The sequence below is a fragment of the Crinia signifera genome, chromosome 4 (genome assembly GCF_055691185.1).
Source record: "Crinia signifera chromosome 4, ASM5569118v1, whole genome shotgun sequence".
Lineage (NCBI taxonomy): Eukaryota > Metazoa > Chordata > Amphibia > Anura > Myobatrachidae > Crinia > Crinia signifera.
The window spans coordinates 301,869,847-301,897,824 of NC_139220.1; the positions used below are offsets into that span (position 1 = coordinate 301,869,847).

General features: G+C 47.2%; 1 protein-coding gene across 14 annotated transcripts in view; it reads right to left on the minus strand.

Annotated features, from left to right (window-relative positions):
- Positions 1-27,978, minus strand: part of CACNA1A (calcium voltage-gated channel subunit alpha1 A) — a 243,911-nt gene that overhangs the window by 134,180 nt on the left and 81,753 nt on the right. For all 14 annotated transcript variants that reach the window (XR_014473620.1, XR_014473621.1, XM_083185296.1 and 11 more), the window contains exons 4-6: positions 18,093-18,184; positions 14,828-14,980; positions 14,145-14,332 (exon numbers count right to left, since the gene is read on the minus strand). Coding sequence is in view for 12 of the 14 variants with exons in the window: in XM_083185296.1 (XP_083041422.1) it covers positions 14,145-14,332; positions 14,828-14,980; positions 18,093-18,184 (433 nt within the window). In the remaining 2 variants the exon portion in view is untranslated. The remainder of the gene's footprint in view (positions 1-14,144; positions 14,333-14,827; positions 14,981-18,092; positions 18,185-27,978) is intronic.

Here is a 27,978-nt window from a genome sequence, read left to right on the forward strand (position 1 = left end):
GACATGGAATATATCAGTGACACATGACAGTTATAGGATGAGGAGGACATGTAATATATCAGTGACACAGGACAGTTATAGGATGAGGAGGACATGTAATATATCAGTGACACAGGACAGTTATAGGATGAGGAGGACATGTAATATATCAGTGACACAGGACAGTCATAGGATGAGGAGGACAAGTAATATATCAGTGACACTGTCAGGACAGTTATAGGATGAGGAGGACATGTAATATATCAGTGCCACAGGACAGTTATAGGATGAGGAGGACATGGAATATATCAGTGACACAGGACAGTTATAGGATGAGGAGGACATGTTATACCAATGAACCAGGACAGTTATAGGATGAGGAGGACATGTAATATATCAGTGATACAGGACAGTTATAGGATGAGGAGGACATGTTATACCAGTGAACCAGGACAGGAAATATAGAATAGATATAGGATGAGGTGTCCTGTAGTAATGGATTATTTGATAAAGACGGGAGAGTGATGGGCTGAGAGAACATGAAAATCAATGACGGATACAGGGCACATTTTAGATAACAGGGCGTTGAATAAAAAGGATCAGTTACAAAGATGTGACAAATGTGATCCGACAAGAATAGATACAGGACAATGGGTCATATAATAAATTAATATTAATGTTAGATACAGGACTGTAAGGAGATGAGAGGTCATGTAATAGATTAATAGTACATGCAAAACTTTTATAGGATGAGTGGGCCATGTAATAAGTCAGTGAAAGATTCAGGTCATTTATAGGAACAGATAAGTGACAGATACAGAACATTTGTGGAATAACGGGTCATGTAATACAGATCAGTGATAGATAAAGTACAGGACAGTTACAGGAGGAGCGACCATGTAATACTGGATATAAAGGACATTTATAGGATGAGGAGTCATGTAATCAGAGATAGATGAATGTACACATCAGGGATCAGTCCGTGACATTTATAGTGCGGAAATGCTCTCCAGGTTTCCAGCAGTGGTAGGGTTACCTCCTTTCTCATGTCCCTGCAGGGAAATGGGGGTGGTGCTCTGATCTACGTGTGCAGTGAAAGGTTCCTGTGCCCATTTCTCGATGCTAAAAATACAAGCAGCAGGAGAAAGCATTCTAAGAAAGAGAGTGTCTCTCCTGTCAGAGAATGGGGAGGAGGGGGGAGGGTGTACCATTTCCCTTTATACCAATGATGCTGCCCTTGAGCAGAAAAGCAGTAGAAGACCACCACTCACTTAGGTCACACATAGGCCCTTATTCTGATTGACGCGTACTTTTCCGCATACTTTCGGATCGCGTCTTTACGGCGTCTGCGCATGCGTGGAGAACGCAACGCGCATGTGCCACGCCTTGACTCCGTACCTGTTCGGGCAAATCCCGTACAAAACTGTTCCCCGCAATCAGTCGGGAAATATGGGCGTATTATGGGCGTCATGCGGAATGACACATGGGCGTAGTTTCAAAGTGGGCAAAACGGGGCGGAAACATGGGCGGACACGGGGGAGTACACTTATGTTGGGGGGCGTACATTCGGATAGCACTCCGAATGCACGCGAACAAAAAGGGAAGAAATGTGCGGTGTCCAAAAGGCTACTATTGCTTTGCGGACACCACTCGTTCCTGCGGTAGGCGAACGGACCGCCTAATGACTACAAGCATTAACACCTGAACCCAATAGAATCGACTCCTTTACTCATTACTCACTAATAGGACGCTTGTCAGTGCTTTAATTGAAACTATTGCTGCTTCAAGGAACCTTTACTAAACACACACATATGCTGTACTTGTCCCACACTTTAAAACTGCTAAGAATGGACATCACTGAATATTAATCCTATCAATACACATGTGTATTCTACATGTACTAATTAAACCACACAATTTTGGTAAAGTAAAGAAATTTATTTATATACATTTCACAGTCAATGCCACTGTGATGCAATGACAAAAAAATAAAAAAAAACCAAAAAAAAACCCATGTTTTTTTGGGTCATGTGATGTATTGCAGAATAGACATAATAGTGGGTTGTTTGGCGTAAATACTCCGCTTACGTGCGGAAGCACCGCTTGACTCCCGTTCGGATGCGGTATTCCCGTGCATACTCTGTAATACTCTGTAATACCGTGCAGAATCGGAGTGTTTCTCCCGCACACGCATGGTTTGTATGTCGTCCGTAAACACGCCCTGTTCTTAAAGAGTGAGTCCGTCCGAATGCGGAGGACACGTGGGCGTTTCTACGGACGATGGCCGCACGCGGCAGCACAGCGTGGCGTGCGGACCGCACCGTAAGAATTCGGGAATATCCGCACCGATCAGAATAAGGGCCATAAACACACACACATACTGTCACACAGAGAAATCATATCTTCTAGCAAGCTTTCTGCCGCGGCGCTACCCCATGTCATGGTAAATGCTTTCCAAGAAACCCCCCTACAGATTGCACATCTCAACAAAGTGCCCTTAAAGTGTGGAAAAATATTCAAAGTACCTACTAATCTGAGCAAATATATGCCAGGTCACTGTTCATGCATCTGAATGTTTAAAAGATTTTATTGTTACATATTAAAAATAACGCTGTACTAAGGACCTTATTCTAGTTCACTCTTTCTGACCAAATCCTTCTTAGATGGACAAAACCATGTGCACTGCAGGTGGGGTAGATGTTACTTGTGCAGAGAGAATTGGATTTGGGTGGGGTTTTATTTCAAAGTGAGCTCTATATTGCAGTGAAAAAATAAAGCAGCCAGTATTTACCCTGCACAGAAACAAAATAACTCACCCAAATCTAATTCTCTCTGCACATTTTACATCTGCCCCCTGCAGTGCACATGGTTTTGTCCATCTAAGAAGGATTTTGTCAGAAAGAGTGAACTAGAATAAGGCCCTAAATCACCAAAAACCACAAGTTGGGGGTTCAAAAGAAACCAACGTGGTGTTAATTGTTCCTCCCACTCTTGTTTTGTAATAATTGTATCTCCAGTTATGGAGCTAAAAATCCCCGCGTGCGCTGTCAGTCTACACTGCCTATAGGAATCCTCTGCACCATTACTGGATTAGATTTCCAAGGCACATGGGGGTGATTCTAATTGACTTGGTAAAATGTGCATTATTTAAAACATCACATACAATGTTCTGCATATACCTTTTCTCCACATATTTCTATAAAATTACCCAAAAAACTCCTGAGCAGTCAATTTCTCCTGAATATCCCAAAATTTACCTGCAACAGTAAAATAAATGCTTTGGGATTAGTATCTCAATCCTGCATCTCTCCCACCTGCCCTCTCCATCCCTCCACTACTCACACCAGCACTCTCCATCCCTCCACTACTCACACCAGCATTCTCCATCCCTCCACTACTCACACCACCACACTCCATCCCTCCACTACTCACACCAGTACACTCCATCCCTCCACTACTCACACCAGCACACTCCATCCCTCCACTACTCACACCAGCACACTCCATCCCTCCACTACTCACACCAGCATTCTCCATCCCTCCACTACTCACACCAGCATTCTCCATCCCTCCACTACTCACACCAGCATTCTCCATCCCTCCACTACTCACACCAGCATTCTCCATCCCTCCACTACTCACACCAGCATTCTCCATCCCTCCACTACTCACACCAGCACTCTCCATTCTCCCACTACTCACACCAGCATTCTCCATCCCTCCACTACTCACACCAGCACTCTCCATCCCTCCACTACTCACACCAGCATTCTCCAACAATCCACCCCTCCCACCAGCAATCTCCATCCATCCACCTCTCCCACCAGCATTCTCCATTCCTCCACTACTCAAACCAGCATTCTCCATCCCTCCACTACTCACACCAGCATTCTCCATCCCTCCACTACTCACACCAGCATTCTCCATCCCTCCACTACTCACAACAGCATTCTCCATCCCTCCACTACTCACACCAGCATTCTCCATCCCTCCACTACTCACACCAGCATTCTCCATCCCTCCACTACTCACACCAGCATTCTCAATCCCTCCACTACTCACACCAGCATTCTCAATCCCTCCAATACTCACACCAGCATTCTCAATCCCTCCACTACTCACACCAGCATTCTCCATCCCTCCACTACTCACACAAGCATTCTCAACCCCTCCACTACTCACACCAGCATTCTCCATCCCTCCACTACTCACACCATTCATTCTCCATCCCTCCACTACTCACACCAGCATTCTCCATCCCTCCACTACTCACACCAGCATTCTCAATCCCTCCACTACTCACACCAGCATTCTCCATCCCTCCACTACTCACACCAGCATTCTCCATCCCTCCACTACTCTCACCAGCATTCTCTATCCATCCACCTCTCACACCAGCATTCTCTATCCCTCCACTACTCTCACCAGCATTCTCCATCCATTCACCACTCACACCAGTATTCTCCATCCATCCACCACTCACACCAGCATTCTCAATCCCTCCACTACTCACACCAGCATTCTCCATCCCTCCACTACTCACACCAGCATTCTCCATCCCTCCACTACTCACACCAGCATTCTCCATCCCTCCACTACTCACACCAGCATTCTCCATCCCTCCACTACTCACACCAGCATTCTCAATCCCTCCACTACTCACACCAGCATTCTCCATCCCTCCACTACTCACACCAGCATTCTCAATCCCTCCACTACTCACACCAGCATTCTAAATCCCTCCACTACTCACACCAGCATTCTCCATCCCTCCACTACTCACATCAGCAATCTCCATCCATCCACTACTCACCACCAGAATTCCCCATCTATCCACCACTCCTACCAGCATTCTCCATCCCTCCACTACTCTCACCAGCATTCTCCATCCATTCACCACTCACACCAGCATTCTACATCCACCACTCACACCAGCATTCTCCATCCCTCCAACACTCACACCAGCATTCTCCATCCATCCACATCTCACACCAGCATTCTCCATCCATTCACTACTCACACCAGCATTCTCCATCCATCCACCACTCACACCAGCATTCTACATCCATCCACCACTCACACCAGCATTCTCCATCCATCCACTACTCTCACCAGCATTCTCTATCCATCTACCACACACACCAGAATTCTCATCCCTCCACCACTTAGACCAGCCTTCTCCATCCATCCACCACTCACACCAGTATTCTCCATCCCTCCACTAGTCTCACCAGCATTCTCCATCCATCCACCACTCACACCAGCATTCTCCATCCATCCACCTCTCACACCAGCATTCTCCATCTATCCACCCCTCCCACCAGCATTCTCCATCCATCCACCACTCACACCAGCATTCTCCATCCATTCACCACTCACACCAGCATTCTACATCCACCACTCACACCAGCATTCCCCATCCATCCACCACTCACACCAGCATTCTCCATTCCTCCAACACTCACACGAGCATTCTCCATCCATCCACATCTCACACCAGCATTCTCCATCCATCCAACTCATCCATCCAACTCCATCCATCCAACTCACACCAGCATTCTCCATCCCTTCAATGCTCACACCAGCCTTCTCCATCCATCCACCCCTTCCACCAGCATTCTCCATCCAGCCACCACTCACACCAGCATTCGTCATCCCTCCACCACTCACACCAGAATTCTCCATCCATCCACTACTCCCACCAGCATTCTTCATCCATCCACCACTCCCACCAGCATTTTCCATCCATCCACCACTCCTACCAGCATTCTCCATCCCTCCACCACTCACACCAGCATTCTCTATCCATTCACCACTCCCACAAGCATTCTCCATCCATCCACTACTCCCACCAGCATTCTCCATCCATCCATCACTCACACCAACATTCTCCATCCATCCACCTCTCACATATACATTCTCCATCTATCCACCCCTCCCATCAACATTCTCTATCCCTCCACCACTCACACCAGTATTCTCCATCCCTTCAATGCTCACAAAAGCCTTCTCCATCCATCCACCCCTTCCACCAGCATTTTCCATCCATCCACCACTCACACCAGCATTCGACACTCACACCAGCATTCTCCATCCCTCCACCACTCACACCAGCATTCTCCATCCATCCACCACTCCCCACCAGCATTCTTCATCCATCCGCCACTCCCACCAGCATTCTCCATCCATCCACCACTCCCCACCAGCATTCTTCATCCATCCGCCACTCCCACCAGCATTCTCCATCTATCCACCTCTCACACCAGCATTCTCCATCCATCCACCTCTCACACCAGCATTCTCCATCCCTTCAATGCTCACAAAAGCCTTCTCCATCCATCCACCCCTTCCACCAGCATTTTCCATCCATCCACCACTCACACCAGCATTCGACACTCACACCAGCATTCTCCATCCCTCCACCACTCACACCAGCATTCTCCATCCATCCACCACTCCCCACCAGCATTCTTCATCCATCCGCCACTCCCACCAGCATTCTCCATCCATCCACCACTCCCACCAGCATTCTACATCCCTCCACTACTCTCACCAGCATTCTCTATCCAGCCACCACTCACACCAGCATTCTCCATCCCTCCACTACTCAAACCAGCATCCTCCATCCCTCCACTATTCACACCAGCATTCTCCATCCCTCCACTACTCACACCAGCAATCTCCATCCATCCACCTCTCACACCAGCATTCTCCATCCCTCCACTGCTCACACCAGCATTCTCCATCCCTCCACTACTTAGACCAGCCTTCTCCATCCATCCACCACTCCCACAAGCATTCTCCATCCATCCACCACTCCCACCAGAATTCTCCATCCACCTCTCACACCAGCATTCTCCATCTTTCCACCCCTCCCACCAGCATTCTCCATCCCTCCACCACTTACACCAGTATTCTCCATCCATCCACCTTCCCACCAGCATTCTCCATCCATCCACCACACATACCAGCATTCTCCATCCATTCACCACTCACACCAGCATTCTCCATCCCTCCACCCCTTCCACCAGCATTCTCCATCCATCCATCCATTCGTCATCCCTCCACCACTCACACCAGAATTCTCCATCCATCCACTACTCCCACCAGCATTCTTCATCCATCCACCACTCCCACCAGCATTTTCCATCCATCCACCACTCCTACCAGCATTCTCCATCCCTCCACCACTCACACCAGCATTCTCTATCCATTCACCACTCCCACAAGCATTCTCCATCCATCCACTACTCCCACCAGCATTCTCCATCCATCCATCACTCACACCAACATTCTCCATCCATCCACCTCTCACATATACATTCTCCATCCACCAGCATTCTCCATCCAGCCACCACTCACACCAGCATTCGTCATCCCTCCACCACTCACACCAGCATTCTCCATCCCTCCACCACTTACACCAGTATTCTCCATCCATCCACCTTCCCACCAGCATTCTCCATCCATCCACCACACATACCAGCATTCTCCATCCATTCACCACTCACACCAGCATTCTCCATCCCTCCACCCCTTCCACCAGCATTCTCCATCCATCCATCACTCACACAAGCATTCTCCATCCCTCCACTACTCACACCAGTATTCTCCATCCCTCCACTACTCACACCAGTATTCTCCATCCCTCCACCACTCACACCAGCATTCCACATCCATCCATTCCCTCCAACCAGCATTCTCCATCCATCCACCACTCACACCAGCATTCTCCACCCCTCCACCACTCACACCAGCATTCTCCATCCATGCACCACTCACACCAGATTTGTCCATCCCTACACCCCTCCTACATTGCAACAATCCTCCCACCAGGTTTTTTCATCCCTACACCCCTCTCACCTTCTTTCTCCATTCCAACTTCCTTCCTACCTGCTTTTTCCATCCCTACATCTGTCCCACCTGATTTATTTATCCCTACACCCCTCCCACCAACTTTCAACATTCCCACACCACTTCTAGCTGCTTTCTCCAGCCTACACCCCTCCTACCTGGTTTCTCAATCCATACACGCCTCCCAACAGCATTGTCCATCCATATACCCCTCACAACAGCTTTCTCCATCCCTACACCCCTCCCACCTGGTTTCTCCATCCCTACACTGCTCCGATCTGCTTTCTTCATTCATACACTCATCTGACCTGGTATCTGCATCCCTACACCCTTCCCACCAGCTTTCTCCATCCATCCATACCACCCATTAGCTTTCTTCATCTCTACACCCCTCCCACCTGCTTTCTCCATTCCTAAACCTCTCCTACCTGCGTTCTCCATCCTGCACCCAGACCATAAGCAATCTCCATCCTACAGCCCTCCCACCTGCTTTCTCCATCTCTTCACCTCTCACACCAGCTTTCTCCATGCCTACATACACCCCTCCAACCTGCTTTATTAATTCCTGCACTGCTCTGACCTGCTTTCTCTATCCCCACACCCCTCCCATCTGTTTTCTCCATCCCTAAATCTCTCCCACCAGCTTTTTCCATAACTTCACCATTCCCATTTGTTTCCAGCATGAAAAACGGAGCAGGCTCGGTCTGCTTTAAAACACCTGAAATTGCTACATGTTTCAAAGAATACTATTCTGCACTATATAACCTTCCAGACCCTTCTTCTACAGAAAACCCTATTTCAAACCTAATTAAATCAAAATAGTAGCTAGAAAAGGTGGCCCAAATCACTGTGATCCCAAAACAGGGGAAGGATCCCTCTGTCTGCCCTAGCTATAGGCCAATATCTCTGCTTAATGTCGACTTAAAATTATATGCAAAACTACTGGCCACTAGACTGAACGAATTCCTTCCCATGCTAATTCACAACGACCAAGTAGGCTTTGTCCCTGGCCGGGAAGCAAAAGATAATACCACAAAAATTATATCTCTAATCCATCTAGCTACCAAGAGCCAAACCTCCATCATTCTATTGTCGACCGATGCTTTCGACAGGGTCAATTGGGACTTCATGAGAGCAGTGCTAGAGCATATTGGATTAGGCCCAGTAACTCTCCATAGAATATTAGCCCTCTACTCACAACCCTCTGCCCGAGTTCGAGTCAACGGAGCTCTATCTGACACTTTTTCCATAGGTAATGGTACAAGACATGGCTGCCCACTCTCCCCCCTCATTTTTGTCCTCTGTATTGAAGCCCTGGCTAGGGCAATTAGGAAGAACAACCAGATTACTGGTCTGCAAGTAGACGACACCAATTATAAACTAGCTCTATTTGCAGATGATGTCCTAACAATTCTCACACAACCCTCTCATTCGCTACCACATTTGGTAAACACCACCAAGTCATATGCACTTAACATCTCCGCACCCTCCAAAGACATAACCGCCTTAAAAGCCCACTTCCCATTTATCTGGAAGGATTCCCATATCACATACCTAAGAGTCAAGATTACTAGTAACCTCTCACAACTTTTTTCCCTAAACTTCAACCCCATCCTTAAAGCGTTAAAGAATGATTTTTGCAAATGGCAATATAAAACAATCTCGTGGCTGGGCCGTATTGGCGTAGTTAAAATGAACATCCTCCCTCGACTATTATACCTCCTACAAGCACTCCCAATCCACATCCCAGACTCCTGGTTTAGAGCCATTCAATCTTTAATTCAACAGTTTGTATGGGCTAGGGAGACACCCAGGATCAACAAATCCATAATGATGCGACCTACTGCCCAAGGTGGGTTTCAACTCCCTGACATTAAAAAATACTGCCAAGCCATTATGCTTAGTAGAGTCCTAGATTAGACCCGAAGTAGGGAGGCCAAACAATGGGTGGTTCTGGAGGGCCATTACGCCCAACAGTACCCTGAAAATTTCCCCTGGCTCCCAGCCCTACCTAAACTCCTGCATCAACATCCGACCATTTCCCCTACATTAAAGTCATGGAAGACGCTACGCAATAAACCTAAAATCTCCTCAGACGTAGGTCCTCTCACATCTTTCCTTAACATCTGCCTTTACACCGGGCCTCACGCTCTCCCACTTCAAAACGTGGGCACTTGAAGGCCTCTTTAGATTAGGTCAGCTCACACACAACTCTATAGTAATGCAATTCTCTGATGTCCGGAAAAAATGGGATATCCCACAAACTGACTTCTGGAAATACCTCCAAGTACGACACTTCCTCCACACGAAGAACGCCCTGAAACAGGCAGCCAGAGAACTATCCCCATTCGAAAGACTATGCGTCTCTCCCACCCACCCTACCCACATAATATCCTCCTTATATCAAATCTTACAACAAAATGATTCACTTGATTCAATTTCAGAGAAAGAATGGGAATCCATCTTTATGAAAGCTCACAAGAGCTCCATATGCACTCAAGTTAAGGAAACCCAATATAAACTTCTGATGAGATGGTACAGAACCCCAACCCTCATTCACACTATATTCCCGTCAATCTCCCCCAGCTGTTGGAGATGTCGGAAAGACCTAGGCAATATGCTGCATATTTGGTGGGCATGCCCTCTAATTAAACCATTTTGGAGGGATGTAATCTCTACAACGGCAGATATCACCCTCACCTCTGTTCCATCCAACCCCTCCTTCTGGCTGTTAAACCACTCCACAATACCGCTTTCCTCACATAAAAAATCTCTACTACGCCACCTCAGCAATGCGGCTCGTGCAATGATCCCGGCCTTCTGGAAATCTCAAACTCCGCCTACTCGGCTTACCTGGTTTTCCAGGATAGACTACTATATGAATATGGAAGATTTACTCCTCAGCTCTAGAGATAAGGTATCGGAATTCACCGCCACATGGCTCCCGTGGTTAAACTACAAATCTTCCAATCTCTACAAAGACTATTTAGCCGTACATGGTAAGATCTAATCAATCTCACCCCCCATTATACTTAATGACTATATACCCGACGATGAAGTGACTGGTCGCCCCCTCCCCTCCCCCCACCCCCACCCCCACGCCCTCCAGCTCAAGCCTCCCCACTTTTTCCTAGTTCTAGTTACACTTTTTTTAATTTTCCTTACTTATTTTTGAGACCGCAACTTGGTAAAGATAACTGTAATTGTACCAACAGCAATTGTAAACTGAGAAAATCGTTGTTGTATCTGTTCATGTTTCCTGGTCTCTGTTATTGCTTTAATTCAATAAAAACTGAATACAAAAAAAAAAAAAAACTTCACCATTCCCACCAGCTTTCTCCATCTGTACACTGCTCCTACCAACTTTCTCTATCCCTACACTCCTCCAACCAGTTTTCTCCATCCCTACAGCCCTCCCACCTGCTTTTTCCATCCCTAAATCCCTCCCACCAGCTTTCTTATGCCCTAGACCCCTCCCATCTGCTTCTGCCATCCCTACACCCCTCCCACCAGCTTTCTCTAAGTCTGCACCCCTCTCACCATGCTTTCTCCATATATACACACCCCTCCCACCAGGTTTCTCTAAACCTACACCATGCCCACCTGCTTTTGCCATCCCTACACCCCTCCCACCAGCTTTCTCTAAGCCTACACCATTCCCACCTGCTTTGCTTTCTCCACCCCTACACCATGCCCCCCTGCTTTGCTTTCTCCATCCTTACACCATGCCCACCAGCTTTCTCCAGCCCTACACCATCCCCACCTGCTTTCGTCATTCCTACACCATGGCACCAGCTTTCTCCTTCCCTACACCACGCCCACCTGCTTTCTCCAGCCCTACACCATGCCCACCTGCTTTCTCCATCCCTACACCATCCCCACCTGCTTTCTTCATCCCTACACCATGCCCATCTACTTTCTCCTGCCCTACACCATCCCCACCTGCTTTCTCCATCCCTACACAACACCCACCTGCTTTCTCCAGCCCTACACCATGCCCACCTGCTTTCTTCAGCCCTACACCATGCCCACCTGCTTTCTCTATCCCTACACCACACCCACCTGCTTTCTCCAGCCCTATACCACACCCACCTGCTTTCTCTATCCCTACACCACACACCCACCTGCTTTCTCCAGCCCTACACCATGCCCACCTGCTTTCTCCAGCCCTACACCATGCCCACCTGCTTTCTCTATCCCTACACCACACCCACCTGCTTTCTCCAGCCCTACACCATCCCCACCTGCTTTCTTCATCCCTACACCATGCCCACCTGCTTTCTCCATCCCTACACCATCCCCACCTGCTTTCTCCATCCCTACACAACACCCACCGGCTTTCTCCAGCCCTACACCATGCCCACCTGCTTTCTCCAGCCCTACACCATGCCCACCTGCTTTCTCCATCCCTACACAACACCCACCTGCTTTCTCCAGCCCTACACCATGCCCACCTGCTTTCTCCAGCCCTACACCATGCCCACCTGCTTTCTCTATCCCTACACCACACCCACCTGCTTTCTCCAGCCCTACACCACACCCACCTGCTTTCTCCAGCCCTACACCACACCCACCTGCTTTCTCCAGCCCTACACCATCCCCACCTGCTTTCTTCATCCCTACACCATGCCCATCTACTTTTTCTGCCCTACACCATCCCCACCTGCTTTCTCCATCCCTACACAACACCCACCTGCTTTCTCCAGCCCTACACCATGCCCACCTGCTTTCTCCAGCCCTACACCATGCCCACCTGCTTTCTCTATCCCTACACCACACCCACCTGCTTTCTCCAGCCCTACACCACACCCACCTGCTTTCTCTATCCCTACACCACACACCTACCTGCTTTCTCCAGCCCTACACCATGCCCACCTGCTTTCTCCAGCCCTACACCATGCCCACCTGCTTTCTCTATCCCTACACCACACCCACCTGCTTTCTCCAGCCCTACACCATCCCCACCTGCTTTCTTCATCCCTACACCATGCCCACCTGCTTTCTCCATCCCTACACCATCCCCACCTGCTTTCTCCATCCCGACACAACACCCACCGGCTTTCTCCAGCCCTACACCATGCCCACCTGCTTTCTCCAGCCCTACACCATGCCCACCTGCTTTCTCCATCCCTACACAACACCCACCTGCTTTCTCCAGCCCTACACCATGCCCACCTGCTTTCTCCAGCCCTACACCATGCCCACCTGCTTTCTCTATCCCTACACCACACCCACCTGCTTTCTCCAGCCCTACACCATGCCCACCTGCTTTCTCCAGCCCTACACCATGCCCACCTGCTTTCTCCAGCCCTACACCATGCCCACCTGCTTTCTCCTTCCCTACACCACGCCCACCTGCTTTCTCCAGCCCTACATCACGCCCACCTGCTTTCTTCATCCCTACACCATGCCAACCTGTTTTCTCCATCACTACACCATGCCTACCTGCTTTCTCCAGCCCTACACCATCCCCACCTGCTTTCTTCATCCCTACACCATGCCCACCTGCTTTCTCCATCCCTACATCCCCACCTGCTTTCTCCATCCCTACACAACACCCACCGGCTTTCTCCAGCCCTACACCATGCCCACCTGCTTTCTCCATCCCTACACAACACCCACCTGCTTTCTCCAGCCCTACACCATGCCCCTTGCTTAGTCCATCCATATATTGCCCACTACAAATGTCTCCATCCATGTCCTTATTCATTATAATTTCTACTTCTCAAACGATTTGTGACCGATATCCTATTCCGTTCATGTCCCAAAAGAATGAGGGATAAGGAATGGATGCACACAGAAGCAGGGTGGGACTGCTAGAGAAACTCACGGTGGGTCACCCTCTCCATTGGGGATTATTATGATGTATTTTTTACATTGATTTGCTGTTTATTAATCTGGTATATTATAAAACATTCATGGAATATATTTATCAACAAGTCTCAATGTTGGCTGGCTACACCTCTAGACATGGGCCCCTACCACTGCATTCCCTCGGTGGGCCCTTTGTGCCCCAGTTGGACATTGCATACAATGTTATCTGCATCATGTTGCCGATAGTCCTTTACCCTGGCTCTATAATGTACCAAAGGCACCTGCCCCATTCCAGGTCTTATAATAATGACAGAATAGTCCAGGGGCAATTCATTATACAACTGTACATAGGTTCCACCCACTGTAGATGCGCTGTTAGATAATTACCATTAGTGTCATTTTGTAGGTGTGATATTTGTACATATTTCTATACATTTGTGAATTTAGTTCCCATGAGAATTGGACGTCACATATTATAATACATATCTTGTACTTACATGATACAACATGTCTGTCCACCCTTCCATAGTGATGCACTGAAATACGGTCAGCACCGCAAACAAGATGTTGTCAAATTGAGTGATGCCGTTATTAGGCCCCTCCCATTTGGCGTAGCATACAGTACCATTCGGGCACCTGCGCGAAGACGACTCATTGCCACAAAGGACCTCCACCTTGAGTTCATCTATGGGGGAAAATACAGGGAAAGCTTTACAGTACATGCTCTTTGACATAGCTAAGACTTTCAGACCTGGAACCTGATATTCCAATGGCCGCGTATGTTTTTTTTTATTTATTTTTTAAATCTCTCTTCTTGACCGGTGGGTGAGACGTAACGGGGCCAGTTCAGTGTTGCACAAATTCTCATTTTATTTATTTATAGTTGATATATAGACTAGATTTATAGATATATTGACTTGGTGAAGGATTCTTCTCTTGCACCAAGGAATGGACTTATTCCAAGGTGCCACAAGAGTCATAATGGATACTCCCACACGTAGAAGGACAGGGGGTTAGTGCAGCCACAAAGCTTTGTGCCATTCTGCATAGGAGCAATAACATCCAGGCCTACTTCCATGGATGCAATGCGGATGATTTGTATGCAACTCTGAAAAGGTCCCTCACCCAGGAGCCTGAGACAGATTTAAATAACGGGAGGGGGTGGGATGGGTTATCTTACCTCCCTGAGGCTCGTAGCAGGAACTGTGGAATTTTCCAATATAGAAGTCAAGCCCAATGATAGCAAAGATAAGAATAGCAAAGAACAACAGCAGCCCAATCTGGAGCAGGGGAATCATGGCTTTCATGATAGACTTCAGGACCACTTGTAAACCTGCAGGAGAAAGGATAGGGCAGGCATACGTTACAACAGACCTCTGACAAAATGGCTGCCGCCAGTAGAGGAGACCAGCCAAGACGCAACTCAGATATTAAAATTGTGAGAAGTCATACACAACTCTAATGGTGTGTACACACGGTACTTTTTGCCTTCCGATGTTGACGATATAGTCAACATCGGATCGGAAATCAATGCAGACAGCAAGGGTGTTAACCCTTCAGATCCCAATCCGATTCCGATGCATGTTCACGTATCGCAAGGCAGAAAGTCTTGTCTGCCTTAACTATATAGTGCAGATCTGCACTATATAGTCAGACTTGTATGCAAATCGGATGTGCCTTCAGATACTATCCACGATCCGATCTGATCGGATCGTGGATAGTATCTGAAGGCCAGGGCCGGTGCAAGGCACCGGAGCGGGGGAGGCGAGGGGGGGTGGGGCGCCCCGGTGCCTACGGGGGGTACCTGCGGCGCTGTGTTATCTGGCGGCGGGGTCCCTGCAGTGATGCGCGCTATCCGGCAGCCAGGCGGCGCGGGAAGCGCTGATGGGTTTGAAAACTCGCCGCACGCTGATTGGCTGAATCTCAGCCAATTAGCATGCGGAATGTTTTCAAACCCAGCAGCGCTTCCCGCGCCGCTGCCTGGCTGCCGGATAGCGCGCATCACTGCAGGGACCCCGCCGCCAGATAACACAGTGCCGCAAGTACCCGGCACGGACACCCCTGCAGCCTCCATGTGAGAGGCGAAGTGCCGCCCTCCAGTGGCTGGCGCCCTAGGCAAATGCCTAGATTTGCCTAGTGGTGGCGCCGGCCCTGCTGAAGGCACATCTGACCGTGTGTACACACCAATCGACTCAGCCAAGCATTGGGGTTTAAATATATCAATTACATAAATATGTAAAAAAATACAAAAAGATTGGTATTGCAGAAACATCGACCCAAATCCCACAAAGTCCAGGATATAGATGGGATATCTTCTAAACTTTTATGGCTAAAAATTGATTTTTGGTAAACATAAACCTGACTATGGGCCCGATTCAGTAATGGAAAAAAACATGCTGCACTGCAGGTGGGGCAGATGTAACTTGAGCAGAGTGAGTTAGATTGGGTGGGGTGTGTTCAAACTGAAATCTAAAATGCAGTGTAAGCCAGTATTTACCCTGCACAGAAACAAAATAACTCACCCAAATCTAACCCTCTTTCACAGGTTACATCTGCCCCCCTGCAGTGCACAGGTGTGATGTTCTCTAATTCTACGTTCCAACCAGGCCACAGCAGGTATGCCACTGCTTCCCCTCATGGCCCTTAGACTGTGCCTTATATCAGTCATACTGTCCCAACATCAGCTGTAAGATGGCGGGGCTTGCGGGCACATGGTCGCACATCAAGGTGCGTAGTACTGTATAATCAGATTCCTGAAGCTGAAACTCATTGCCAACTTCTCAAGGTGTACATTGACAACTTCATGTCAAGGAAACAGGTTTGGGTTTGGTGCACTGTCCTTGATAACGTTTGAGATGAGCAGCGATCCGGCCAGCTGAGCACATCCACCACAGGCAGCGCACCGAACATGCCACAGTGAGGCGAGATAGAGGCCAATGAACACCGGAGCGGTAAGTAGCAATCCACACCGATACAGTGGCAGGAGCAAACCCACAAACCTCATCGCAGCCATGGCCGATCACAGTAAGTAACTTGCAACGCAGGAATGCACAGACAAAAAAAAAAACAGACAAAAACTAAAAATTTACAACTATTATACTAAATATTTAAGAAGATTGCATTTAGCATCTGTAAGACTTGCTGGGATCTGTACGGTTAAATATGTAATGGCTTCAGTGATGACTAAGTATCAATATGGTCATCTGGCAAATGTTCCCTGATGACACATTTCCTGAGCTGCAGGTTGTGCATCAGTGACAGGAACGGCATGGCCAGTGCCCGGCTGACAACAGTACACCAGAGAAAGGGGGGGGGCAGGTGATATGTGCATCCATGGCTATCTCCTATCAAACCATGGCTATCAATGGGAGGAACACTTCATCTATCTGATACGTGACTACAGGTAGGAGAAGGTGAGAAGCTCTACGTAGCCACATACAGTTCATTGCAATTGGTTGAAATCAATAATTGGAGAACAGTTGAAGACCCTCTCTTCTCTATTGTTTATAATTAATGCCATAAGGAGGCGTAACTCCCAGAGACAATGGTGGTGGTTTTGTTTTTTACGGTGGGGGGGAAGGGAACACTGCCACTGGATATGAGGAATACTAGTAATAGGCCAGTGGTTTAAAATAAGACCACAAGAGCTTTCAAATTGAAATGTGATTCATCCAAAACAAATCCAAAATTGAGTTTGTCCTCTATTTAAAAAAAAAACAACAAAAAAAAACAACCCTACCAGCTCAATTTACAAATCCAACATGGGTGCAATGAGCAACACTGATCCTTAAATTCCAATTCCTACGTTGACATTAGCAAAAGCCAACAGCGTCCAAGAGACAGAAACCTGTAAATGTGCCTCCACCAAGTACAGTACTTAGTACGTAGTTAAACGTAAGTTCCCCCAGCCCCACAATACTGTATAAATGGCAGAAAATTGGCCTCTGATTAGACTGGCCTTGGTGGTACAAAAAGCTTACAATAATGATAACAGGACAATGATGAGATTCTGTTCTGGTCCCGGTGACAAAGGATTATGGGGGTTATTGTAAATCAGTTGGTCGCCCTGCGCGATCGTATTGGGGTTTATTTCGCAAGGCTGCGAAATTCACAGCCTTGCGAGTCAACCAGAATAAGGACCTATATCCTACCTAGAGGCTTCTACCTGGCAACTCCAAGCAGAACTGAAATCGGCCATATGCACTGAGCGATGGAGAAACTCAATCTTAAAGGGAGTTCTTTCCTAACATTCAGTGTGACCAGCCTAATACAGAAAACCCCATTACAGCCATCTATAAGATCCGCCCAGGTTCGTGTAGAGCACCTCGTGGGCAATCGCGGAAACTTCACAGCTGACAAGGACAATAAAAAAGCAAAAAAACACTGAGGATGCAAAACTGCTCACAGCGGACATTTCTAACACGCAATATGGAGTTCACACGTACTTGGGATTCCAGACACCAGTTTTAGGGGTCGCAAAACACGCACGGCCCGAAGGGTCCTCAGATCAAACTCTGGCCCAGTGGATGCCACAATCCTGGAGATAGGAAGGGAGGAAGACACAGACAATTATTAATTATTTACAGCATAGCCAATACAAGCACATGAGATGGTTTCTTATACAGGTAAGTAACACCCACAGGACACGCAGGTGTGGAAAACATATATTTATCTATCTGTTTGCATCATATTATATAATGTATGCGGTCACCAGGAAATGGTCAAGAGTCGCAATGTCGACGTTAACAAAGGGTCCACACAAACTTATGGTCGACATGAATAAGGTCGACATCATTTTTTCACTTTTTTTTTCCCAAAAAGGTGGTTTTTCATACTATAGATATAGCGTTTCATCTACTTACACCATGTGACCAAATAATTACCCACTATAAATATTAGACAGACCATGTTTCATAAAGTAACATAGAAACAACGATACACTATTTTAATGAATAACTTTAACAAAGTCCAAAAATGCATTATACTTTTCTAAATGTAATTAAAGGGTACTTCCTCATCTTTGCAGCCAGAACTTATGTAGCGTACGGCGAGCTGCGAGGGTTGTTTTCAGGGTCCACGCCACCCTCCTGTGTCCATGCCATCATCAATTACCTTTAGTAAAGTTGTGATGAGCGAAGTAGAGTGGAGCGAGCCGCCAACCCTGAATCGCGATGAGTGAAGCTAGCCCACAAGGGGACAATCGCGATTCACGTAGTGGCTAACGTAACTGGCGTAAGCGGTGGCTGCAGAGATGAGGAAGTACCAAATAAAGTATTGACTGCTTTATTACCCCTGTAACATCTTATTACAGTAACCCGGCTCCTGAGCGTCTTATTACCCCTGTAACACCTTATTACAGTAACCCGGCTCCTGAGCATCTTATTATCCCTGTAACATCTTATTACAGTAACCCAGCTCCTGAGCATCTTATTACCCCTGTAACATCGTATTACAGTAACCCAGCTCCTGAGCGTCTTATTACCCCTGTAACATCTTATTACAGTAACCCAGCTCCTGAGCGTCTTATTACCCCTGTAACATCTTATTACAGTAACCCAGCTCCTGAGCGTCTTATTACCCCTGTACCATCTTATTACAGTAACCAAGCTCCTGAGCGTCTTATTACCCCTGTAACATCTTATTACAGTAACCCAGCTCCTGAGCGTCTTATTACCCCTGTAACATCTTATTACAGTAACCCAGCTCCTGAGCGTCTTATTACCCCTGTAACATCTTATTACAGTAACCCAGCTCCTGAGCGTCTTATTACCCCTGTAACATCTTATTACAGTAACCCAGCTCCTGAGCGTCTTATTACCCCTGTAACATCTTATTACAGTAACCCAGCTCCTGAGCGTCTTATTACCCCTGTACCATCTTATTACAGTAACCCAGCTCCTGAGCGTCTTATTACCCCTGTAACATCGTATTACAGTAACCCAGCTCCTGAGCGTCTTATTACCCCTGTAACATCTTATTACAGTAACCCAGCTCCTGAGCGTCTTATTACCCCTGTAACATCTTATTACAGTAACCCAGCTCCTGAGCGTCTTATTACCCCTGTAACATCTTATTACAGTAACCCAGCTCCTGAGCGTCTTATTACCCCTGTAACATCTTATTACAGTAACCCAGCTCCTAAACGTCTTATTACCCCTGTAACGTCTTATTACAGTAACCCGGCTCCTGAGCGTCTTATTACCCCTGTAACGTCTTATTACAGTAACCCGGCTCCTGAGCGTCTTATTACCCCTGTAACATCTTATTACAGTAACCCAGCTCCTGAGCGTCTTATTACCCCTGTAACATCTTATTACAGTAACCCAGCTCCTGAGCGTCGTATTACCCCTGTAACATCTTATTACAGTAACCCGGCTCCTGAGCGTCTTATTACCCCTGTAACATCTTATTACAGTAACCCGGCTTCTGAGCGTCTTATTACCCCTGTAACATCTTATTACAGTAACCCAGCTCCTGAGCTTCTTATTACCCCTGTAACATCTTATTACAGTAACCCAGCTCCTGAGCGTCTTATTACCCCTGTAACACCGTATTACAGTAACCCAGCTCCTGAGCGTCTTATTACCCCTGTAACATCTTATTACGGTAACCCAGCTCCTGAGCGTCTTATTACCCCTGTAACATCTTATTACGGTAACCCAGCTCCTGAGAGTCTTATTACCCCTGTAACATCTTATTACAGTAACCCAGCTCCTGAGCGTCTTATTACCCCTGTAACATCTTATTACAGTAACCCGGCTCCTGAGCATCTTATTACCCCTGTAACATCTTATTACAGTAACCCGGCTCCTGAGCGTCTTATTACCCCTGTAACATCTTATTACAGTAACCCAGCTCCTGAGCGTTTTATTACCCCTGTAACATCTCATTACAGTAACCCGGCTCCTTAGCGTCTTAGTACCCCTGTAATATTGTATTACAGTAACCAGCTCCTGAGCATCTTATTACCCCTGTAACATCTTATTACAGTAACCCAGCTCCTGAGCGTCTTATTACCCCTGTAACATCGTATTACAGTAACCAGCTCCTGAGCGTCTTATTACCCCTGTAACATCTTATTACAGTAACCCAGCTCCTGAGCGTCTTATTACCCCTGTAACATCTTATTACAGTAACCCAGCTCCTGAGCGTCTTATTACCCCTGTACCATCTTATTACAGTAACCAAGCTCCTGAGCGTCTTATTACCCCTGTAACATCTTATTACAGTAACCCAGCTCCTGAGCGTCTTATTACCCCTGTAACATCTTATTACAGTAACCCAGCTCCTGAGCGTCTTATTACCCCTGTAACATCTTATTACAGTAACCCATCTCCTGAGCGTCTTATTACCCCTGTAACATCTTATTACAGTAACCCAGCTCCTGAGCGTCTTATTACCCCTGTAACATCTTATTACAGTAACCCAGCTCCTGAGCGTCTTATTACCCCTGTACCATCTTATTACAGTAACCCAGCTCCTGAGCGTCTTATTACCCCTGTAACATCGTATTACAGTAACCCAGCTCCTGAGCGTCTTATTACCCCTGTAACATCTTATTACAGTAACCCAGCTCCTGAGCGTCTTATTACCCCTGTAACATCTTATTACAGTAACCCAGCTCCTAAACGTCTTATTACCCCTGTAACGTCTTATTACAGTAACCCAGCTCCTGAGCGTCTTATTACCCCTGTAACATCTTATTACAGTAACCCAGCTCCTGAGCGTCTTATTACCCCTGTAACATCTTATTACAGTAACCCAGCTCCTAAACGTCTTATTACCCCTGTAACGTCTTATTACAGTAACCCGGCTCCTGAGCGTCTTATTACCCCTGTAACGTCTTATTACAGTAACCCGGCTCCTGAGCGTCTTATTACCCCTGTAACGTCTTATTACAGTAACCCGGCTCCTGAGCGTCTTATTACCCCTGTAACGTCTTATTACAGTAACCCGGCTCCTGAGCGTCTTATTACCCCTGTAACGTCTTATTACAGTAACCCGGCTCCTGAGCGTCTTATTACCCCTGTAACATCTTATTACAGTAACCCAGCTCCTGAGCGTCTTATTACCCCTGTACCATCTTATTACAGTAACCAAGCTCCTGAGCGTCTTATTACCCCTGTAACATCTTATTACAGTAACCCGGCTCCTGAGCGTCTTATTACCCCTGTAACATCTTATTACAGTAACCCGGCTCCTGAGCGTCTTATTACCCCTGTAACGTCTTATTACAGTAACCCGGCTCCTGAGCGTCTTATTACCCCTGTAACGTCTTATTACAGTAACCCGGCTCCTGAGCGTCTTATTACCCCTGTAACGTCTTATTACAGTAACCCGGCTCCTGAGCGTCTTATTACCCCTGTAACATCTTATTACAGTAACCCAGCTCCTGAGCGTCTTATTACCCCTGTACCATCTTATTACAGTAACCAAGCTCCTGAGCGTCTTATTACCCCTGTAACATCTTATTACAGTAACCCGGCTCCTGAGCGTCTTATTACCCCTGTAACATCTTATTACAGTAACCTGGCTCCTGAGCGTCTTATTACCCCTGTAACATCTTATTACAGTAACCCGGCTCCTGAGCGTCTTATTACCCCTGTAACATCTTATTACAGTAACCCAGCTCCTGAGCGTCTTATTACCCCTGTAACATCTAATTACAGTAACCCAGCTCCTGAGCGTCTTATTACCCCTGTAACATCTTATTACAGTAACCCAGCTCCTGTAACATCTTATTACGGTAACCCAGCTCCTGAGCGTCTTATTACCCCTGTAACATCTTATTACAGTAACCCAGCTCCTGAGTGTCTTATTACCCCTGTAACATCGTATTACAGTAACCCAGCTCCTGAGTGTCTTATTACCCCTGTAACATCGTATTACAGTAACCCAGCTCCTGAGCGTCTTATTACCCATGTAACATCGTATTACAGTAACCTGGCTCCTGAGCGTCTTATTACCCCTGTAACATCGTATTACAGTAACCCAGCTCCTGAGCGTCTTATTACCCCTGTAACATCTTATTACAGTAACCCAGCTACTGAGCGTCTTATTACCCCTGTAACATCTTATTACAGTAATACAGTTTCCTAAAGTCATATCACCATGTAATATGTTTCTTAGCTGCTGAGGGTCTTATTACCCATAACATCTATTATTACATGTAAGTAATATTACAGTAACCCTGGGTCTTATTTCCTGTAAATAAATATAAGTAACTGAGCTATAATATCACGTTATTCTGTAACCGTGTGTTAGAACATAAAGGGTTATGTAGTATTAGGATGATTAACAAAAATGAGGGAAGGGTCAGAGACATTTAGCTGTGGCTTCTGTGCAGGGATGGGATGAGTCAGCACACACACCCTCCGGGAACATAGATCAGTTCGGGGAAGCTTCTCCGTCTTATACAGCAATGACTACAGGCTGCTCAATGAAATACAATTTAATGTCTTAGGGAAAATCCCCTTTACTCAGCATCGTTATGGTGCAGTATGAAAGTACTCAGCATCGTTATGGTGCAGTGACAGAATTTTCAGTATCATTATAAAACTCACCAGATATTACATATAGAACAAAATCTGGCAACTGCAGACAATGACCTTCCCCCCTTGGCTATTTCTGATTTATTAATGAGCAGTTAGTAGGTCAGTGGGACAGAAAGTGAGCAGTAACTGGGGATGACATTTCAGAGGTCTGGCCGCAACTTTTAAGATTCTATGTTTGGGGTGTCCCACTGGGATAGGGATGGTCACTGGGAACTAATGGCTGTCACCAATGTTTGCCCCGCTGGCTGCGGAAGGATTGCTGCAGGAAGGAGAAACTAATATGTCTGCCCTAATGGCACCCTTATATTGGTCATTCTTACGCTGAGGTCCCCCTCTTTATACTGTACAGCCTCCCTGAAGTTCCCTCTGTATACTGTATGGCCTCCCTGAGGTTCCCTCTTTATACTGTACAGCCTCCCTGAGGTTCCCTCTTTATACTGTACAGCCTCCCTGAGGTTCCCGCTTTATACTGTACAGCCTCCCTGAGCTTCCCTCTTTATACTGTACAGCCTCCCTGAGGTTCCCTCTTTATACTGTACAGCCTCCCCGAGGTTCCCTCTTTATACTGTACAGCCTCCCTGAGGTTCCCCCTCTTTATACTGTACAGCATCCCTGAGGTTCCCCCTCTTTATACTGTACAGCCTCCCTGAGGATCCCTCTTTATATTGTAAAGCCCCCCTGTGATTCCCCCTTTTTATACTGTACAGCCCCCCTGAGGTTTCCCCTCTTTATACTGTACAGTCTGCCAGAGGTTACCCTCTTTATACTGTACATCCTCCATGGGGTTCCCCCTCTTTATACTGTACAGCCTCTTTGAGGTTCCCTTTTTATACTGTACAGCATCCCTGAGGTTCCCCCTCTATATACAGTACAGCATCCCAGAGGTTCCCTCTTTATATTAAACAGCCCCCTGGGATTCCCCCTTTTTATATTGTCCAGCCCCCCTGTAGGTAAGCAGCACTTATGTGGCATAAAAGTAATAGCATTTGGTGTGTGGCATAATGTGTAATGGGCATCATGGTGTGGGGCATAATGTGTAATGGGCATCAGGTTGTGTGGCATAATATGTAATTGGCATCATGGTGTGTGGCATAATGTGTAATGGGCATCACGAAGTGTGGCATAATGTTTAATGGGCACCACAGTGTGTGGCATAATGTTTAATGGGCACCACAGTGTGTGGCATAATGTGTAACGGGCACCACGGTGTGTGGCATAATGTGTAATGGCCATTATGGTGTGTGACGTAACGTGTAAGTGCCATTATGGTGTGCAAAATCAAGAATAGAATTGAAGCAAAAGTTAAAAACCTGCAAAAGGGGCAGGCCACTTTCCGGGAATCTCTCCACACAAAGGTTATAACCCTAGCTACTGAAAACAAATTACAATGTTTAACCAGTGCGCTGCGTGTAGGTGTATATCTAATTAGCAGCATTCTTAGTGACTGTAATGGATGTAGATGACAGCATTTCTGTACTAGCTCTTGCTGGGGGCACTAATTCATATACCCCAAAATGCAACTTAAATATGAAAGGTGGGTGTAGTGCAGTACGGTGAGTCTTTGCAGTAACTAGTGGGGTAGACCTGGATGAGCATAGGTAAATGCAGGGGGGGGGGGGGTTTGCTCAGATACTCCTCTCCTCTTGACAAATGGCTGAAATGTTAGCAATGGTATATAATACAATTACAAGAGCTGCCGCCACATAATGTAGTTTAAGGAACTGAGCGGAGCTGTTGCACATGCCCAGTGGTAGCAGCTTCTTCTACCAAGTTTGCTGTGTGTGTGGAACTGAGTCCTCTCAATTAGTGCACTGGACCAGAGAGCAGCTATTAGAAAGAAGAGACAGGAGCCTTACCATGAGGTGGGATAATGTAAACTTAGAAAATGCTGTATGTTTGTGTATTTATTTGTTGTAGTATGTTTAACTGTTTCCTGACCACTTATTTATATAATTTAAATATTTGATACAGCCTAGATTAATATTAATACTGTATCATACTTCCCAACTTCAGACTGTGTCTAATTGGGACCTGCTGAAAGGAAGGAACGCTCGGCCCGAAAAAAGGGGCAAAGCTACAGTGAGAGTGGGCTTGGCCTCATGTATGGGGCATGGTCTAGCACCACAACCCCTGTTTATGTCATTTATGGGGGCGTGCCTGGCACTCCCATAGCAGCTGGGTAGCCCACGGCTCCCTCCTGATCTCCCTTCCTGCACTGAAGAGACGCATTGCGCGATAAGTGATGATCTCCGGGTCCCCCCAACTGCCCTCCCGTCCCTGGAACATTGCCACCTGCGGAAGGGACAGCGGGACAGTCTCCAAATTGTAGGACTGTCACGCTATAATCAGGAAAGTTGGGGGGTATGCTGTGTTCCTACAGTATCTACTGTATTGGAGAGTGCAGTCTTACATGGCAGCAGCAATGTTGTTCAGATATGGTAATGCAGCTGAAGGCATCTGCTTTAAGTATTTGCCCCTTATATGCATAGGTGTTCCAATGCCGCATTGGATTTCTTAACGTCTTCAGCCGTAGCGCATCCGACAATGTAGAACCCCTACTGCACATATGGGTCCTGCATTAAGTACTGGCCATGGGCCTTTGCATCTCATGCCACCGGTCCTTCAGGATCTTAATCAAGTCCGATAATACCACCGTTCTCAACAATTTATGAAACCTAAAACATGATATTAGGGGCCAAATCAGATCCCATTAAGGGCTGTGAACGCAGACCGTACGCTGGCCCATTTACAGCCAGCCGGCGCTTCTGGGTGGCATCCCAGCGTTTTCTGGGAGTGCCACGAAAAAAAACACAGGCAGGCCCGGCCGTTGGGAGGGAGGGCCGCTGACATCAGGGCCCGATCTGCCTAGAGCCAGACTTATGCGGGGGTGGAGTGGTGGGGAAATCCATTAGATGGTAAATGATTGCGAACGGATTTCCCCCTCTTGGCAGCCATGCAAATGGGTGAGATTTTACTCTGGCAGCGAGAGGGCAAACTGATCGATTGTGATCCGGTCTGCAACGGGCACATAGTGACAGATAGCATCAGCACTACAATGGGAAATTAGGAACAATGGGAACAATGGGAAAAATGAATTGAACTGAGGATATTGAGCAAATCAAATGGAATTCATGAATAATATGCACATTTATCAACTATTCAAATAGAAGACTTGGTCCCAGGGAATAGCAATCGCTGAACAATATCATAAGATGGTCATTGGCACGTGCCTAGGTAGACCAAGCGCAAGGTCTTGGATTTATGTTTCCAGCAATAGGAGCGTTGTGACCAGAAGGTCGCCAGGCTCATAGGCAAAGCTGTCTATTCGCGTTATGATGTGGCTGCTGAGGAAGTCCGGGTACGATGAGACTGGGATGCACCATGAGACTGTCCCGGTGAATATGACCTGAGGCACCTGGATACATGGTGCGACTGAGTCCGTATTCTGTTCTGGAACTTGGCATAAAAAAAGCCATGGCGATTGATATGTAGCACTTTGTATTCAGGTGCAAAGACACAGCCGCACACAGATATACAAGTGTTTCATATCAAATGAATCAGCACAGTCTCCTGGTGCGTCTTAGTCGCATCATCATAACTAAGATCTTCAGCTAAAAATGATGCCCAACGCTGGTAGAGTCTCACGTGACCTGGAGTGCTGAGAGGACGTGACTGCAGCAATGATATAGGAGGACACATCTGTATGAGACCCTGTGGGGACCTTGCTGCCACCACCAGGGCAGACTAGTGATCTGGTAATGGATAAATAGGGACACATGAGCGGGGGGGCGGGCAGCTGACATCACTGGACGCTCAGAGCAACCTTACATATGCGTGTACATTCCACATCTTACGATGGTTGGTGAGCATCGAAAGATGTGGGCGGTTCCCCCTGGCCTGTGAATGGATGTTACTGTGTAACATCCATTCACATGCCCTGTGTGCGAATCACGCTTGCGATTGGGCGGCGCCAGCCAACCATTTGCAAGTTGGTGTTTGGTGGACTTGCGAATCAACCAGAATAACCCCCAAAGTGAGCAGCCAATCATCTCCAAACTGCCACAGACTGTGTTATAAAAATGGCAGCTAGGAGCTGCTTGATTGTTGCTCTATCTCTCTCCAAGTCTTGGTGCACAGACCCCTATATCTCTGTTCAACCTATCTCTTTCCAGGGCATAGTACACAGACCTCAAAGCGGCTCATAACTCATTTTTTTCCGGTACTTGTGTATTATCACGGCGGCAGGCTACGCTACGCTGTCAGCGTAGCCCAGCGGCTGCCTAGCGTAGTCAGCGTAGGCTACGCTCGCCACACTTCGGGCTGGCGGGGAGTTTCAGGAACACGTTCACACCGGACATGTCAGGCAGGTTCAAATGGTCAATGGTTCCCACACAATGTAATAAGCGCTGACGGATTACGCTAACTACGTAAGCTCCGGCTGGCCGCGAACGGGCAGGAACACTTCACTGATTCTGACAGGAACGCTGATTCTGACAGGAACGCTGACTATGCTGGCTGCCAACGGGTGGGAACACAACGCTGATACTAACAGGGACGCTGCCTACGCTGGCCGCGGGAACACTACGCTGATTTTGACAGTGACGCTACGCTGACTACGTAACGGGCGCCGTGAAACTACACTAGCACCTTTTTCTCAAATACAGGGCTGGACAATGGCAGCTAGGAGCTGATTGTATGGTACTTTATCGCTCTCCAAGTTTTGATAAATCCCCCCCGACCCCTTTAGCCTTAGCCAACTATCCCACTAGTTTAGCAA